Source organism: Hakea prostrata, chromosome 4 (genome assembly GCF_041222555.1).
Source record: "Hakea prostrata isolate BN-2017 chromosome 4, UWA_Hpros_2, whole genome shotgun sequence".
Lineage (NCBI taxonomy): Eukaryota > Viridiplantae > Streptophyta > Magnoliopsida > Proteales > Proteaceae > Hakea > Hakea prostrata.
The window spans coordinates 10,197,594-10,216,768 of NC_142603.1; the positions used below are offsets into that span (position 1 = coordinate 10,197,594).

The 19,175-nt window shown below is 38.3% G+C and overlaps 1 protein-coding gene across 1 annotated transcript; it reads right to left on the bottom strand.

Moving 5' to 3' along the window:
* Nucleotides 1-297: 297 nt before the first annotated feature.
* Nucleotides 298-18,729, bottom strand: LOC149017755 (coatomer subunit gamma-2). Its single transcript, XM_089152088.1, has 18 exons — nt 18,526-18,729; nt 17,930-18,027; nt 17,745-17,795; nt 17,514-17,627; nt 17,232-17,432; nt 17,051-17,152; nt 13,782-13,889; nt 13,450-13,683; nt 10,108-10,358; nt 9,841-10,012; nt 9,558-9,713; nt 9,418-9,468; nt 3,423-3,572; nt 3,114-3,311; nt 2,881-3,012; nt 2,610-2,783; nt 1,107-1,346; nt 298-664 (listed from the first exon to the last, which is right to left on the bottom strand). The coding sequence occupies exons 1-18, from the start codon at nt 18,569-18,571 to the stop codon at nt 470-472; spliced, it is 2,673 nt and encodes an 890-aa protein (XP_089008214.1). The 5' UTR covers nt 18,572-18,729; the 3' UTR covers nt 298-469.
* Between the last annotated feature and the right edge of the window lie 446 nt (nt 18,730-19,175).

A 19,175-nucleotide genomic window follows, 5' to 3' on the forward strand; every position in this document is an offset into this window, starting at 1 on the left:
CAGGATATCTAAGATCTAAAGTATCATGGAATATTTCAACCCCAACAATCCCTCAACAAAAAAAAAAAAAAAAAAAAAAAAAAAGAAAAAGGTTATCATGGAATAAGATATATCTAACTATATATTTGGTCAAGTTCTATTCCATTTGAAAAGATGCTAACCGTTTCTTTAATTTCTAATTTCCAACTGTTTCAGATATCGGAATATGGGTATACAGTACAGCTCAACAAACAAATTTCAGACCACCACCCTCGACCCGGTCCCCCCAACCCCCCCCCCCCCCCCCAAAAAAAAAAAAAAACCAGAAAAAAATTAAAAGAAAAGAAACCCCACCGGGAAAGAAAAGAAAAAAAATTCCTGCATAAAGTTACTCTATTTTATCTGAAACCAATGCCTGCTACATACAACACCTTGGACATCCAAGTCTTCAGAAGCCCAGAAAGGTAAGCCAACAAAACCTATTCTAGCCTCAACCGCTTGCAATGATCTCGTGAATGGCATCACTCACAGCTTGATCTTCGGATCTAACAGCCAGCTTCATGGCAACCTGCTTGGGCCCATCAATCCCAAATGACAAGCGAACAAGAACCTTGGCATTGCCAATGTACACGCCAGACAACAAACAAGTGTGTGATCTTGAGTTGCTTGGGACAGCTTCTGTGCCCTGCATGTTACAAACACATAATCCTTTCAGCAGCCAACACTATTGTTCCCTTTTCTTCGAGAGAGCAACAACCATTCCAAGTTCCCAACTCTCTTGAACAAAATTAAAAATAAATTTAATGCCAAATTTATAAATGGATAAATGATAGCCTATGATTCTGCTGAATAGGAAAAATTGAATGAAACAGTGGTCAATCATCTCCAGCAGAAAGCTAGTGCAGTTGAATGAAACAATTGTCACACAACTACAACAAAAAACTAGTGCATGTACTAATAATGGAACCGCCCAAGAATGGTAACAGAACAAGAGACCAGAAGGAAATTGTATTTTATGTCTGCCTGCTTAAATTTCAATCATTAGTACAACCAAATGCATTTTATTTCCTTGTTTTCTTTTTCTTTGTGTATTGTCCTAGTATCATCAAGTGATAAAAAAAGTTTACCTCACAGGGCTGCATGCCAAGAATATTGATGACAGCATTCACAGCCTCAGACAAGCTCTCCCGTACGCCAAGGCCATATTCATCAACACGCTCATTATCTGGGCCCATGGTTTCCCACGCATTCTTAAAGTTGGAGACCCCCACTTTCAGTATATAATCTGCAGGAACAACCTCAAGGTCCTCCAGCTGATACTCATCTTCGACGCCATCTTCCTCTGCTTCACCAGTAGAAGGATCAACCTGAGGAAAACCAATGGAAATTTGAAAATCTTATACTTAGTTTAGGAAGTATATTGTTCCATTGATGTCCCCTGTTTTCTAAAGTTACTTGATCAACAACTAATTACAATAAAGTCAAATCTGCATATTCACTAGCAAAAACCAACTCATTCAAAGTAAAAGCAAACATTTTCCCCTCTTTCTTTTCTTCTTCTTTTTTTTTTTTTTGGGGAGAGGGGGGGGGGTTGCTTGTGGACGACCTGAATTACACTTATAAAATATTTCATCCTAGCCTATATGATGCTGTTATCTCAACTTAGGAACACAATTAAACAGACTAGGCAGCCAAAGAACAAGAGAAGAGAAGATGCCATTGCATTTCTAAGGCTTCTACTTGCCTCTACAAACCTAGAAAGTTCCCCTCTATGGTAGTGCGGTCACCAGATACGAAAGAAGGGTCAAGTGATCCCAAGAAGCTACATGTTCTGTTAATTGTCTTGAATGAACAAAACCAGGTCCAAACCTGAGAATTTGATCCTTGGTTACAACTTACAACTAAGAAAACCTTGAGAAAACTCAGTTCAGGTACTTAAACATTGACCACACCTCATAGTTGTTGGTTTCTTCTAGTGTGGGTCCCTAAGAGTACAATATCTTGCTCAGCTAGGGTCTGTTGATTACTAAATCCAATGGAACCAACAAAATTTTTTTGAGAAGCCAGCATTTCTCAATAGGAAAACAAATTAACAATAATGAGAGTTTGGGACAACAGGCATAAAAAATAATAGTTAGATGCAGGCACATACTCAATTGCTGATGCAGTAGCTAAAACAAGGACCACTGGAGCACCCATATCAATTTAAAGTCCTCAAGCCGTTGGTTACAGGTGTCAAAATGTTGGGTCACCTTAGTATATTATGCTTCTATTGGTTAAAGCTTCAAGTGACCATTCTTTTCCTCTTTCTTTATAATGAAAGGTCAGAGGGGAGGAGCAGCACCGAGCAAAGACAAAATAATAGGTCTGAAGTTGGGTTAGTATTATCATATAATCTGTTAACTTTATTACCATCACCCAGCAGCAGGTTTAACTTATTAAATATTCTTCAGCTACTTCAATATTTGCTAAATTACTTCACAAAGATAGAAACGACTCTACAGAAGAAGCTATATGAGCATCCTGATAAGCTAGAGCTCATGCCTGTATCAAAGTTGAATGAATACCCCTCTACCATGAGGCATGGTGTCAATGAAGTGAGAGAACAGCAGCTAACCAGTAGTCCTTACCTCTTTAACAATAAATTTCAACATATTGGAGAACTTCCCCACAGCAGGCACTCCAAGTGGCTTCTCAAATGCTACAAAAGTTTGTCCTGGTGAATCATATGGTAGAGATCTTAAAGGCTTGGAAGCAACCTCAGAAAATTCCTCAGCTTCAGTGGCATCCATTATAACGACAACCTGTTGTCAACAAATGAAAAATACAATATTAAATTGTGACGAACCACCGAGTGCATGAAAAGCAGTGTGTGTGACAAATTCAAAACTGGTAAGTTACATTTTCAAGAAGTTGTTCCGGTATGGTGTTTGTACAGTTGAACTGGAACACAACATGCTCATCATAAATGTGCTTTACAACGTTAACTGCATATTCAGTCTCAGCCTCAGTCAGCTCCACAGGTGCTGATGACTGGAAAACCAAAAAAGGAGTTACAAGAATCAACCAATCTATAATAAATAAACAACAAAACATGAACTTTCAAAATTGTGGACATCAAAAACAAATAGAACCTTGAAAATCTGTCCAAAGCCTGAAAATTCAGGGATGGAAGAGAGCAGCTTTTCATAAGCATCAACAGTTGATGTTGGAGCACTGGGAGGAGCGCCCAAAGCAGCAGGCTTTTTACCAGGGGCTTTCTTCTCAGCAAGAGGTTGTGACTTAACCTCCTTTGGTACAGAATCAATATTAAATGGTTCTTCAGAAGGCTCCTGAATCAAGATAATAAAAATATGAGATCATTAAGTTTTGAGCATAGAAATAAAAAACCACAATATGTATAATTAGTAAAAGGACAAATGTTGTCTGGCAGATCCACGTACATAGTTCCTTAAACTTGTCTCCAAGTTGGGTAGTGGAACATCCATAGATCCAAAGAGGAAATCCTTAACATCTTTGTCAGTTTCACCAACTGACCCATCACCCCCATCACCTCCAATTGTATTCAGATAAAGCGTTGCCCTGTCACGAACCTGTGGGGAAAAAAGGGGAATTTTGCAACCATAAAAAGGAAGAGAGAGAAGGGGTTGCGGATCTGGAAGGCCGGCAATGGAACATTTAATAATTGCCACACTTTCCACTGAAAATCAACCGCATAAGCACATAAACACCACAAACCGAATGATCCAATACAATTGAACAAAAAATCCAGAAGGCACACAAATCAGACAGCCTTGATTCTTTATTTCCAATTCCAACAGAACAAGATGAAAACCTAAATAGCATAATACCTAATTGAATGTAAGGTAAGTGAGCATCCTTATGACTAGTCAAGGTAAGAATATTGGACAAGCATCAATTAGCGAATTCAACTCTTAGCATAACGTGCATAACAACTTTGGGATTGGATCTTGAAATGAATGTTTTACGTATTCATTAACATAAAGATTTCCATCATAGATCTCTAGTAACAACAAATGTAGCCTTATGGCCCTTATCCCAATTTAATTGGACTGGCAGAACAACAAATGAAGATCTGAGATCAACACAGAAATGGTAATGAAGAAATGGAAATAAGATAGGAAACAAGAAATTGGATACGAGGACGAAAACAAGAAATTGGATACAAGGACAAAAACATGGAAAATGCGAAGAAAGTTGAAAGTATGAGTGACAAGGCACAGTCCAAAATGTCACCAGAATACTTACCATCCAATAGGCTCTATCTGCAGTCGCACTTGCTACCAGACCCAGATATGCATGTCCTACTCACAACTCCCGTTTTATGGTCATTTTAGGTGTGCACCTAGTTCTTCTACCTCCAAGTCAAATCATATCATTCCTCCTTACTATGTCTTTCCTAGGCCTCCCTTGAACAAGACCAACCCACCTTAGCCAACTCCCTCACAGCTTGTCATCGATCGGGGCAACTCCCAAGCAAGGTATTACATTTCAGTGAAACTAAGCAAAATTTCACCAATCTCAGTACTATTCCCACCAAAATCAGAAAGTTTCAAATTTCGATAATTTCGCTGAAATTTCGAAAATTACACTGAAATCTTGAAAATTCCAATGAATTTTTAAAATTTGTAGGGGTTGTACTATACAGGGCTTATGGCTATGGATATGGATATTGGTGGAGCATATGGTGGTTCATCTATTGATTGTAATAGCATGTCTACATACGGGTATGGAGATGGATTAGGTGTATCATTTGTAGACTCCATCTTTGGATATCCATTAAGATCAGAACAACCAGTTATGCCAATGATGCAAAATTGAAGACATATACAAGAAAGAAAAAGCCCAATGGGTCAAGCCCATCAAAGGCCTAAGAATATGACCCAAATTAGCCCATGGTTTTCATGGGCTAAGACTGTTTTAGTAGGTTAACGTCAGCCCACTTGTTATGACCTTCATGGGCTTAGACCTAAGCCCAAGTCTAGTCCTTGAGATTTTCATCAAAGTCAATAAAAGGGGCTATAGTTTGAAGATAAGGAACCATTGTCAAAAAGGGTTTTCTTTTGTCAAGGGTTAAGTAGCAATTGAGTCATTAATAGGTAGGTGTTAGCTAGTAGTTTGATGTTGCATTTAATTTTTGTCTCTTTAGAAAGGCTATATAAAGGGACTTATGTAAGGGGGTGGAACACACACTCATCATTTGAAATCAAAATTAATTTCTTAGCTATTCTTCTATTGGATAAACCTTGTGTTTGATAAAGGTAGGTTGGTTTTCGATCCAATTGATCTACCTTGCAGTGTGAAGCCCGGGTGTTTCTTTGGTGTCTTTGTTATTCTCTTATTTTTGCTATATTATTCCCTCATTTCTCCATCTAGCAATAAGATCATATAGTCCTTAATCTTCAATTTCGGTTGCTATCCTTACCTTGAAATACAAATTTGTCCCTATTGTTCTGATGCTATCCTATAGTTTTCATTGTGATAGTTCTTTAGATTTCAGCTACTTTGCTTCACAACTAAAACTTGTCTCATTCTTAAGTCTATGAAATCTGAATTTCCTTCCCGTAAAAAGATCCTATTTGGTTACTATTATGATCCATCAAATACAGTACTACAATAGCTAGTGACAGACTATGTGGACAACTTTATCTGTACCATGTCATGGCATACTTTTTTTTGGATGAATAAATAATAATATTAAAGGAGGAAAAGGGGAACAAGGTCTTTAAGAAGAAGACCGAAAAGAAGAACTAAGACCCCAAGAGACAACAATGAGCCTGTTCCTTGGGGTATCATCAACCGGCGAATAGGGGATAGCTATCAATCTAGAAGATACATCAAAATAGATGGCATTCCAAATTCTATCTATGGAGTGGGATTTAGAGGTCCATCTCCGAAAATTGCACTCCCACCAGAGGTGGTGGATAGAGGCACTGAACACTAGCTTACCAATCCGATTGCAAATGGAAGTGCCAAAAAAGTTTCTCAAAACCCAAGACCAATCACGAGTAAACCCGAAAGATCGCCTCGAATGGGGCCAAATGGTGGCAAGGGCTTTTCCCTAGATGGATCTGGAGAAAGGGCAAGAACAGAAAATGTGCTCTAGGTCTTCCGAACCATTCCAGCAAAGGATGCAAATGGGGTTGGTGGGGATGTGACGGCTAATAAGGAAGGATTGGGAGGGGAAAGAAAGGTTAAGGGCTCTCCAAAGGGTGAGGGAGTGGCGGGGAATGAAGACTTTGAACCAAACCAATGCGGGCCAGGGGGTTTGGGGTTGTGGGGTCTGAGTAGGTTCTAGGCAGAGGAAGTGGAGAAGGTTTTGAAAGGGGAAGGGAGCCAAACAGTGAGCTCATTAGGGGAGTTAGAAAGAGGGGGAAGGGAATCCCAAACCTGTGTGAGAAAGGGGAGGGAGACCGGGGACCAGACTCCATTAGAGATGAAAGTGGAGAGGGTGGCGGACTTGGAGATACAGGAATCATAAACAGTGCGGGGACCAAAGTAGTTAAAGAGAATGCCCATCGGATGCCACGGGTCAAGCCAAAAGGAAGTGGAGGAGCCGGAGGAGATGATGGTAGTAATAGCAGAGATGGCGCGGGGTGCAACGAGAGGATCTTCCTCCATACCCAAGAAGGGTTGGAGGGCAACGGGGCAGTCCAGAAGAATTCAGACCAAATAAGGTAAGAATATACCCATTTAACCTAAATGGAGTCATGCTTTGAGGCAATTTTCCAGATGAGCTTGAGAAGACAGGCTAGGTTAACATCAGAGATCCGACAAATACCCAGGCCTCCTTCCGAAGTAGCCCGACAGATGAAAGACCAACTCACCGAGTGGATGAAGCGGGAGGCTTCCTGCCCTTTCCAAAGGAAGGCACAGAATAAGGATTCCATAGCCTGAATAATCGACTTAGGAATGGAGAATATTCCACACCAATAGAGATAGGAAGATTGAAGGACGGAGCGGATGAGAACCACTCTTCCCACAAAAGATAGAAGCTTGCCCTTCCAAAGTTGAAGCTTCTTACAAATATGCAAGGTTTAAAGTATCGGTATCGTGTATCGTATCGGTCAGGTGATTTTAAGAGAGGTATCATCCTGTATCGAGTATCGTATCACTCTAGCTAATGTATTTTCGTGTAATTCAATGGAGAGACGTATCAAGATGTATCGTATCGGTTGGGTCAAATATGGATATGTATCGGCTAGTATCGTATGGTATCGTGAGATACTTTAAACCTTGCAAATATGATCAAGCATCGGGAGGCAGTGGTGGCGGGTAAGTCTACCGGGAATGAGCGGGAGACCCAAATAGGCCACAGGGAAGGAACCGGGTTTAAAGCCTGAAAGCTGGAGGAGGGAATTCTGGATCTGATCAGAGACACCAGAGAGAAAGAGGGTGGATTTATCGAGGTTTACACAAAGGCCAGAGAGAGATTCAAATTGTGAGAGAGCCGAGAGGATGGAAGAGATAGAAAGATGGTCCGCTTTAGAGAAGATCATGAGATCGTCAACAAAAGCGAGATGGGAGAGATTAAGGGACTTGCACTTGGAGATGGGAGAGATAAGTAGCTGATCAGTTTTGCATACTTATGTACACTATTCAGAGTAATCCTCTATGACGTAGTGGATGGATCCAACTTGACAATACTTGTATGTTGAATCTACTTGTTGTATTAGGTGTTGCATTTTAAAGAAAATATTAGTGTTGTCTACTTTGTCTTGCATAATAACCATATTTATATTGGTTAAAATTCATGTTCCAGAATTCCAGCTTTGCTCACATTAGCCAAGCATGCTAATCAAGAACATCACTTTGGATTGGTTTTAGGCAAAAACAACAATCCCAGTGTGTTTATTGGCCTCAAATTAGGCTGGACACCGAAAACCAAGCTAGAATAACCCAAAAAGACCACCGAAATTAAGGGTCAAAATTTAAAAGAAGATTCCAAAATTTCAGTATTTTGGTAATCTCGAAAGGTACCAAGATGACCGAAATTAGCAAAATTTCACACCTTGCTCTCAAGACCACATCCTTCGTAAATTTCCACGTCCATCTTAACATACTTATCTCTGCTACACATAGGTTCTCAATATGACACATTTGAACTGCCCAAAATTACCAAACATCATAGATAGTCATACGATAGTCCTACAGAAGTTCCCTTTTAAGTATTAAACCAATATGTTGGTCAAAATGTCAAATAGCACTGAAGACACACCTCTCCACTTCCCATCCCACTTTAATTCTTTGTGAAACATCATTCTTTATATCACCTTCAATAATGATGACACTGTATATCTAAAATAATCACTTTGTGGTATCTCTTTTTCCTCAATTCATATAATGTTTCATCATAGTGTAACTAAAATCACTCATCATATACTCCACTCTCATTTTACTAATCATGAAGGCTCTTGTCTCCGAGTCCATGGTTGACCTCCAAAGCTTTAACTTAGCATTAAACCCTGATTTTGTCCCATCCACCAAAATCATCAGCGAAAAGCATGTACGATGTACCTTAGGACCCTATTTCAAATGCTCTTGGTTAGGTCATCTATGATAGACACAAATAGATAAGGGCCTAATGCAGTCCCTGATGTAAGCTAATTATAATTAGGAAGCCGTTGCCTGACCTCTCCCAGATCTCACACTAGTCACCACACCCTCATACATATCTTTAATAATATTTGCATTTTAGGTCCCTAGTAAGTATAAAAGAATATCAAATATTTCAAAATTTTCTGAATACTATATGTTCCTATTAATAAAAACTCGTACCATAAAAATAAAAAAGGACTATGCAATCCTCCCCCTCCCCCTTTCCATCAACAAGAAGTCCGAAAATAACAAAGTACTAGAGCTGACTCCTAATAAGTTTACAAAACACAATAATGACACCCTACCATTCCCAAAAATCATAGGCTGTTATAGACTCCAGCTAAACTCAATTCAATTATGCCTTACAAAGATCTTTGTAGCTGCCTGTTGGATGTTATTAAGAAACTGAAAACTCAAGGCACCGTTGGCAGTCACTCTAACTCAAGACGTAAAGCAATGTGGAGTCATAAACATCAGTAGGAAAAGTTGCCAACGAAGTGCAGCATTTTGCTACTTTTCTGGAACAATGATGCAAACAAGAGAAACATGGAAAAACTGAAGTCAATTCATATATTATCAAATAAAAATAGTACACACAGCAGACAATGAACCAACAAGGACCAGCCTCAATTCTAATAGGAAAATTACAGAAACAATCCTGAGAGTTCAAATTATAGTTCAGAAACAAATTTTGCAGAGTATTGTACCATTTAAGTTTCTTATATGCATCAAGAATCAACCCACATAAATGCTTTAGGAGACAAATTTCACGAATATTTTCAAAACAAGAAATTCTTCATATGGTACATCAAAACTCACCTCATCATCACTGTCAAAGAGGCAGCGTCTCAACAGAATAAAAATACGAGGCTGCATAAAATAGTCCAACAATAATCAGAACCAGAATTAAGCAAAGCAACCATTCAGTGAATTGATGAACTGGTAGAAGAGAAAATTACCTTCAAGGAATCGACCATAGCACCAAATTTTGCCAATGTACTAACGGCACTAGCCCGAACAGTTGCATTTTCAAGAATTACACGGTTATAGATGTACCTTATGTACTTACTGGGATCTGATGTCTTTGGTCCCTCATTTCCCAGGAAATGAAGTATCTGGAAATATCAGAGGAATAACCAAGCAGGAAAGAAAACACAGAGCACAATAGTGAGTCAACTAACACATTTAAAATTTCAAGTAGCTTAATAAATTGGATAACCATAACTTCATTAAGAAATCCACCTGAGTAGACAGATATGTGAATTCACAATCCTCAATAAATTCACAGAGATGAAAGAGTCCACTTTCTTTAGCTTCAGGAATATCCCTTATAAGAATAACAATTGAGTCAACAATTGCCTTTTTATACTCGAAACCACCTTCTTCTCTGAGGATACTGCTCAAGAAGTTCATCCTACAATTAAACAGAAAAAGGAAAATTAACAATCCAAACCCTGATTTTTACTATTAAAGGCACAAAGTATCAGCCATAAAATCTGAGAAACTCACAATGCACGGTACTTAAGTGGGAACTTAAGGCACAATGACCGAATAGCTTCCACAACGACAATCTTGAATTCATCTGCGATGTCTGACATGAAATTGCTTATCTGTTTCATCAAACGGTCTACACTAGACTCATTTCCTGTCTTCAAGAGTGTAGTGATGGCAAGTGTGGCAATGCTCCTATTTTGATCTGAAATTAAGCTCTCCATGTCTATATTGCAATTTGTAACTGCCATGGGATGAGTCATCGCAACCTGCACAGCAATGATGGTCATCACATTTAAAACTGGATGTTGAAGGGTTGGAATTTCCAGAAATTTAAAAAAATTTAGAACCCAGTTTGGCTCAATGAAGGAAAAATTGCTGGTTCAAGAACTCGCAGAGATCTCGGGAATATCTCAATGTTCTGGTAAACCGAGACAAGATGCTATACGAGAAGGGACAAGTGCTGAGTCTCAGTTCGATCGAGGTTGACCCAAACACCCATATAAATAGTCCTTCAACTTTACTGAGATCAGTTGGGATCTTAACTGTCTTAGTCGTTTCAGCAGAGAAGCTCCAAAAAACATTTAAAAAAATTGGTTTTTATCTCATTTTTCAACAGAAAATCATCAGATTGGCAGAGATGCTTCAACCAAAATATCGGACTTGCAAGATCTACAACAAATCAAAGAAACCTGAAAATTCCAAGATAAAGCATTTCCTTTTACATCTTGTTTTTCTGAAGAATATGTTAAAAAATCTTGGTGGTATATTTTACACTACTTTGGCAACCTATGACTAAAGTTGACATATTCATAGTCCAAACCCAGCAATACATGCTGATGGTAGTACAACAGCATGGTGACAGTAGCAGTGAATCAATCCCATTGCAACCAATGCTTCCACCTCTTCCATACCCTAAGATAGGATACCTTCAGCTTGTTGATGACTCTACTTTTATGTATTTTGTGGAAGATTACATGCGATTCCTTGGCAGCACTATGGAAAAGGGAAGCCTATATTTTACAGTCAAAGGCTAACTTGCTTTGGCAAAGCTAACTAAAGTTTCAAGTTTTTGATCCAGCAAGCACTAAGAATTGGAAATTTCGGATGAAGTTGTAGTCTCTGGTATTTGAGTGATGCATTAGTAATTTAAGTATTAAAGCAAAGTGATTCGAGTACAGGAGGAGTTGAAGAAGTCTGTTTAGTTTGATGAATCTATATTTTTAAATTTCCAATGCTTATTTAAGTTGTTTACATTTATTCCATACTTTAATTGCTTTTCTATTGCCAATAGTATGTTGTAGACTTCCAGCCTAGGATAAGGCAAACTCCTACTTGAAATTTGATTGTGCAAAATCATGTTTAAATGTCCCCAAATAGGCTGCATGCCAAGCTTCATGACCAAATTAGGTGAAAAATTCCACCGAGCTCATCAAGCAACTTTCGAAGGGGGGGAAGAAGCATACCAACTCAGTTTGTAGGCTGAGTGATTCAGGGTCTGAAACCAAGTTCTCAAACCTTGATAATGGTATCTATCCCTAACCAAGAACCATAAAAGGCATCACAATCCACTAAAGGAAGCCACATCAATTCCAATATAATGTACCGATAACCATCCCATCAAGCATTGTGCGATGTTTCTACACTTCAGAATCCAGCACTACACGGTTACGCGTGGTTAGGAAAGCAAGCATACAAAGCAGTAATATTCTTAAATCAGGTGAGGAAATCATCATAAATTTTGCCTAATTTCAACCAATGAAATCATCGACCAGTAGGTCACAGAGGAGCAACCTGACTGCTGCACCAAGGTCACCTTGCTCTCTAACTGCTATTATAATTACTGATGACAATTAAACACCCCACCCTTCCTCCCAAAAAAACAATCCCTTAAATTAAAGATTAACCTGCCTTCACAGAAATATCTCTTATGCTGTGAAACAAATTGGGGCACTCTAAAAGAGATATTACGAAGCTCCTTGAGGCAGCGTAACAAAGTACACATAGAAGGAAATAAGCTCAGTTTTTTAAGTTATAACCAGCACACTTATTCACGCACTTAGGTCTAAATTAAAACCTAAACCTATTATCAATTAAGCCCAAAATGGTCCACCAATCAGAGTAACTGTAAGACAATAAATATCTTTTGGTCCAGATTTTCCACATATCCTCCCCTCTCTCCTCTTCAATTCTAATGCTACTTCAACCTTATTTATTCACTGTTTTGCAGGTCCCCATCGTTAGTTTATTGTTTCTGTGTGGTTAGCTAAATCTGGCTGCACAGTTTTCGGCTATCAGTATAGTCAATCCAGCCATCACATTGGCTGCTAATTCCAATGTTATCTGCCATTCCTTTCCCTCTACCTCAACCAGATTCGAGTCTCATACGACCCCACCCATGGATATAGAGATCTTGCTTCATATGATAAATACTGCTAACTTCAAGTTTCTATGTTCAGTCTTGCATTGTTTCCAGTACATCCAAACATTGGATCAGCTTTATAAGGAGGGACTGAAATAACATACTCAGGGTCTAGTTAACTCTAATCTCAGCCCCATCAAGCTGCAGGATTCTGAGAAAATTTTCTTTCTATATACTGCCACCACTGTTTCTTACTTGGATTTCTGTTTTTCTGTACGCCAACTCCATTGAACTTTGCACTTAACCTTGAGGCATCCAACAAGCTAAATTGTTCTTTTGAGAGTTCAGGTACCATAAGTTGCTAGTGAACAAAGATATGAGTTCAGACTGTAAGCTGACCTATAGCTCCTACATTCTTTTGTTATTTTTATCTTTCTATAAATCAGTATGACTTTAAACTAAAGTCACAGCTAAAACAACTCAAAAACTGCAACCCACTCCAAGCCCAAAGGACACAGCAAGACTACAACACAAAAGCAGTAAAGTGTGGATTACATGGAAGGAAATCCAACAACAACAATAACAAATCCATTATTGATTTTCAGAATAACCTCAAAAAACAAAAAATGAAGATTCATAATATGTATTCTATTTGAAGAATCACTAACAGCATATCTGAAGCTGAATATATTCTGAGGAAGGTAAGTTCTCAGGGGGTAGTTTATCACCCACTCCTGACACAGATTGGGGGCAAAATGACCACCCATCCTGCCCCAACCCCCACATTGCACACAAGGGCCACACTCCCCCAAAGAAGATGCTGGCCATCTTCCTAGATATAAAAAAAAAAAATTTAAAGAATAATCCTAAATCAACTCTCAAGGGAGGGGGAGGGAGCAGAAGTAAAGAAAGAAATTAAAGAAATAATGCATAATAAACGAAGGTAAAGTGCCAAAAAAATATCTTATAGCTAAAAGAAAAGAGAATCAGTAAGAAACCTTATTTAAGGTACGAACAGCAGCAAACCGAAGCACCGGTTTGGATGAACTCAAGAATAGCTGTAGAACTGTGATAGCAGGAGTCAGTTCTCGACTGGTCACACTACTGAGCTCTGTTATTGCTCTAGCGGCTTCAAAAATCACCATTTCAGCTTTGTGTCGCAGACAGCTTTCAAGATAATCGTAAAACGGGCGCTCTCCAGGTTGAGTGTTCTGGCCTGACTCACGTATTACCTGCGCATACAATTGTTTCAGAATGATTGACAATGACAACACTAAACAAATACATGTGGTATTGAAAGCATCATACAATTCTCAACAAATAAAAGCACCTGACTAGTGTAACGAATCAAGAGGCACTGGGCCAAAGGAGAACGAACTGTTCCTCTTGTTAAGCTGGTTACTAGTTTGCTAACAGCTAACCGATCATTTTGCCGTATCTGCAATATAACAGTCCATACAGATAAGCACCATGTTAACAAGATTCATTTAAATAAGGAAAAAATATCCTTGCATTTCATCATGCACTGGTGACAAAGCTATATTCCATTATTTTGTCTATGTCCACTCCTTAGATATGCTTTCAACTCAGAAGGATCTACTACAAGTGAAGCATCACCAGCAATAAGTAAATTCAGTATCCTTGATGTAGTCTCAGTAGAATGAGGAGCAGATAGCCAAGATGTTAAAACCAACCGAAAGGGGTTCAAGAAGGGCTTCTTGAAATTTAATTCATAGGTTTTACAGGTAAAAGTAAGGAAATTATAAATGCAATCTAGTGGGAATGGGATCTTTGCAGCTTAAAACATTAATGCTGTGAGCTACAGAATCCAATATCCTAATGGGCTGGTGAGGAAAGAAATTTGAAGTATAGAATGTTAGAGGAGATCCTGCTTTGGGGTGACTTGGATGAAACCTTAGAGTTAGGGATATAGGACTTATAGGTTCAGCATGGGCAGAAACTTCGAGGAAATGTAAGTAATGACATAAGGAAATGATCTCCAAGTTTAGTAATGTACGGATAGACTAGTTTAGATCTGGGTTCTGTTTTTAGGGTATTTAAGAGTGTGACAATTCAAATGCTGTATGGGTATTTCAGTGTGTGAAAATTCAAAAAAGATGATGTATCTTGGGATTGTCTAGTTAGAAAGGCTTCAAAACTGGTATCAAATCTAAGTTTACGGGGGCAGCCTGTGGTTGAAACCTGACACAAAACTGATGGGTAATCAAGAGTTATTAAGTTTCTTGAATCCGGAGGGGAAAGGGTTCACCAAGGTAGTTTGGGGCTTAGAACAAAACAGAATGGAAAGAGGAGAGAGGAAAGGGAAGTATGGTTTCTGTACTCTGATGTAACAATCTTTTCTGTGCTTCAGAGTATGAAGTGAAGATGGAGGAGCAGAATGAGGATAATGTCTTGGCAAGAATATTAGACCAATGATGAATAGAGGTGTAAACGGATTGGATTCGGATCGGATAGTGGTAATACCATATCTGCATCCTATTGTATTCGGTTGGATTCAGATAATATCCAATCAATTATTGGACGGATTTTGTCGGATTCGAATGATAGGCGGATAGTTATTTTCTTAAGTAGATTCTTTTAAATTGGTATGAATACAATTTGAATACAAGTTTTCAACTATTTGTTGACATCTTTACCGTTTTATTTGTGAGGGCTAGGTTTGAAATTTAAGAATTTAGCAACTTTGGTAGCTATCTTAGTAGAAAATCTAAAAAAAAAGTCACATATCTCAAGTAAAAAGTTATAAAAATAAGAAAAGAAATCCAAACAAGTAACTTAATCGGATGGATAATAATCGGTAGGAAAGAGGTATATACCATATTTGCATCTTATTAGTAATCAGATAGATTTAGATACCTCTAAACGGATGTAGATGCATTCGGAGGCGTATTTCAGTTATCCATTTACACCCATCACCAATCCCATTTAAGTTGGGCTAGCCTCTTTCTCGGGTTCCATACTTTGCAAATTTACGTTCAAAACAATGTCAAGCTTGTTTTGGTACTCTGGAGAAGCAAGTTTTGATCGAACCCATATTTGCTCAATGGATACAATCGGCTGGAAGGCTGAATCCATAATCTAAAACAAAAATCTTAACCACATTGGACTTTGAACACCGAGGAACGCAGGTACTTGGATTTCAACCACCAAGAAACCCCCAATCTAGCCTTTAAGCACTAGATCAACAATCCACAAAGAGAAATAAATCTAAGCCAAAGCTGGAAACAACATAACCTGAACCATTGCTGTATTCTTCCTCAAGGGGCTATAGATAGAGGCTAAACAGCATTACAACTTTTAGAGGAACTAGGAAATATACTCCTAAGAGAAATAGAACCTTAAAAACTATTAGACGTATGCCTCCTACTAGACTTGGACACTTAAACTGAAATAAAACATAAGAAAAGACCGTCATGCCCGTATAACTTCACTTAGACAGCATTACATTAAAGAACCAGTTATGAAAGACGATGTAGAACCAGCTAGGACCAATTTAAACCAGCACCCGAAGCCAGCTGGTCTGTGTGGATATTGATGCAGGAACGGATTCTCTGATATTGAACCCTAGTCTGCCTGCTGCTTTCTTAGGAAGATCCTACTACCTGCCCTGTAATTCAGGGTTACATCAAAGACAAAGTTCTTTGTACTCACTGGCATCTATGACTGCTACATAAATTAAAGATTGGTACTGCTAAGAATGTTTTGGCAAAGCTGGAAACTTAGATTTTATATTTGCACTCACCACACACTCTTCATCTTGGAGGGGAATGGAAAGATAGTGTTCCAAAAGGAGGTTTTCTCTTGATTAGTTGTTCTTTATTTATTTGCTTACTTTTTCTTGATAGAAGGGGCGGGCCTTGATGCAATGGTCAATGGACCACAGTTGTAGTCCGAGGTCAAGACACTGAAACAGCCTCTAAGAAAAAATTTCTGTGGTAAGACTGCTTAGGAAAATTGCCCCCTCCCCATGCATTCTGCTTGTGTGAAAGCCTTTGTCACCAAGTTCGTATGAACTTTTTCCTTTTAGACAAGTTTTTACGTTACTAACTTGGACTTGGGACATGGACATGGATAGGACTTTCCTTTGTAATTAGGTTTGATTCTGTAATTATATGATGAGATGAATTGCCATCCATCAGCTGTTATTCTTGGCAATTCCTTTACTTCTTCTCCCTCCACTATCCTTTATTGCAGTTATTGTGTTCTGGATTTGTTATACACCTACACATGTATTTCTTTTCCTACCATCGTTTGTCAATACACTGAAGATGAAAACCTAGTGAATGAATTATTAAATTAATGTAGAAAACAATGGACTTTATGTGTTTGTTAAATAAAAGCTACTTCTCCCAAAAGTTTTATGATTTAGTTAAATGCTTTCTTAAATCAACCTTGAAAAAGCTTTCATGAATCAAACAATTTAAATGCAGACACCAGCCACTTGCTTCAACAACCAAAAAACTGAAACACAGTGTCATCGAGTTCTTTGGAGCATCACAATTGTAATGCAAAACCAAATACTCACTTTGAAGTTGACTATAAAACAAAGTATGTGAAAGGAGAAAAGATCAAACCTACCTGGTGGAGAAGAGCCAGAGCATGGAATTGTACAAGGGCAGCCCTCGATTGAACTGCTTCCTGTACCTCATTGCTCCAACGTTTGACAATTTCTGGGTTTGTCTATTTGAATAACAAACATTAGTAGATAAAATAACCAGAACTATACTTATAACAAGAAAGTAGAAATAATGTGTGATACCTGTAGTAAGTGAACTCCACTAACAAGAGCAGCACTGGCAACAACGGGATTCTTGTCCACAATTGCTTGCTTGAGATATCTTTCTATTTGGGTGAGAAGGGTACCATCAGTAATCCTACAAAGAACCCGGATAGCATTGGCCCTATACATATCTGTCTTGCTATTCATATCCTTCATCAGTGAGCTTGTGACAATAATAACCTTTAAAAAAAAGACTACAAGTCAGCATCATTTTCCAAATAAATATCAAGTTTAAATAAATAAATAATTGTATTCAAAAACCTCATCAGCTGAAGGGGAAAGCTCCTTGATTATCAAATAGACCATTCTCCTCAGTCCTACATCCTTAGACTGGAAAAGCTTTGTGACAGAAAAAAAGACTTCCGTTGCTTCAATCTATACAATTCAATAGAAGTCACATAATCGTCAAAATTATATCACAATCATTGATGACACCAAAACAGCAACCAGTAAAAAAATGCTATGGAAAATAAATCAACACACGGAATCTACCTTTGTGAATGTTTCTCCTTGGTTAAGTAAATAGAGCAGTTTTGTAATAACCTGGAAAAGGGAAAATACAGTAAATCCTGCTATGCACATCGCAGGAAGGAAGGAAAAATAAAGAGAGAGAGAGAGAGAGAGAGAGAGAGAGAGAGAGAGCGCCACGTAATAACACTAGAACATGAAGCAAGAACCTGTGAGCATCTCCTGGGGTCCAGCTGAGGATCATTGAAAACCCTGGCTTCTTGAAGGACAGCACCCTTCTCAATCCCAGTAAACGGAGAGTACTCCACTGATAATATATCAAAGAAATTAAAAAATTAAAAAAATCAATCTTCTGTAAGATGAGATCGACTTATAATTATTCCAAGCAACACAATTATAAACTCGCACAAGAACAGCAACTAAATTAGAAGATCATGTCTACAGCCACCTACATTGCAATTAAACAACACGAAGTAACTGAACTTCCGCAGAGAAAACAAACAAGCAATAATCACCACCAGATCTAGCAAGAATAAACATAATTCCCGTCAAAGCACATGCACTGAACCGGTTGAACATCATCATATACGAAATCAAATAACAAATCAAAGAATAACGATAGATCTACAGTTTGAATCACGGATCCAATTACTTCTAAGATACAAAAGAAAAATGATATATCAATTTATATTGACAAATTCATCAAATGGAGAATAAACACAAAGATCGAATTTGAAACTGATAAGCCATAACACGAAATTGAAATCAGAGTAGAAAGTTGAAATCTTGGGATCCCAAGGCTTACTTTCATCATCTCGGTCGTCGTCCTTCTTGGCGAGAGGTTGAGCCATGGCGAAATCAGAAGACTACGCACAGATCTAAGATACTACGTTGCCAACGAAATGACAGAGAGCTCGCGAACTCGCTCCCTCGCTCCCTCGCTCAACAAGTGAAGTTGAGGCTTTAGAAGAATCAATTTGTCCTAGTTTTTTCAAGGGAGCAAAAAAAATGTTTTCGCCGTTGGTAAAAAAAATACCTCTCTTTTTTTCCCTATCAGTTTTGAGTACTCATGGACCGATACACGTCGCGGAATGACAACAGTACCACCCGATCCGATTCGAATCTGTCCGGCACGAGACTTCGCGGCATTTGCCGGTGAGCTCTTCTGGGTAAAATTTTAAATCGGGCGGTACGGGTATATATATTCTGCCGTTGGATCTCCTTGAATGTTTTTTTTTCTTTTTTCGGGGTTTGAGATGTTCAATAGCTTATATGCTCGTGCATATATTTGTCTGTATATTTTATCTATAATATTAAATGTATGTCCAAATGAACATAATATTCATCAATTTTATAAGGGGAAAAAATGATTTGCATCATTTTTACAATTTTACAACAGAAACAGTAAAATTTTATCATTTGATCAGGAGAATAATAGTTATTTGATGTATTATG

What these genes read in the sequence shown, in the direction of transcription:
- LOC149017755 (XM_089152088.1), bottom strand. Translation starts at nt 18,571, where the DNA reads ATGGCTCAACCTCTCGCCAAGAAGGACGACGACCGAGATGATGAAA. An exon ending in AAGGAGAAACATTCACAAAG is followed by an intron (nt 17,628 to 17,744) that starts GTAGATTCCGTG and finishes TGAATTGTATAG; the next exon opens with ATTGAAGCAACGGAAGTCTT. An exon ending in TGATTCGTTACACTAGTCAG is followed by an intron (nt 13,684 to 13,781) that starts GTGCTTTTATTT and finishes TTGTATGCGCAG; the next exon opens with GTAATACGTGAGTCAGGCCA.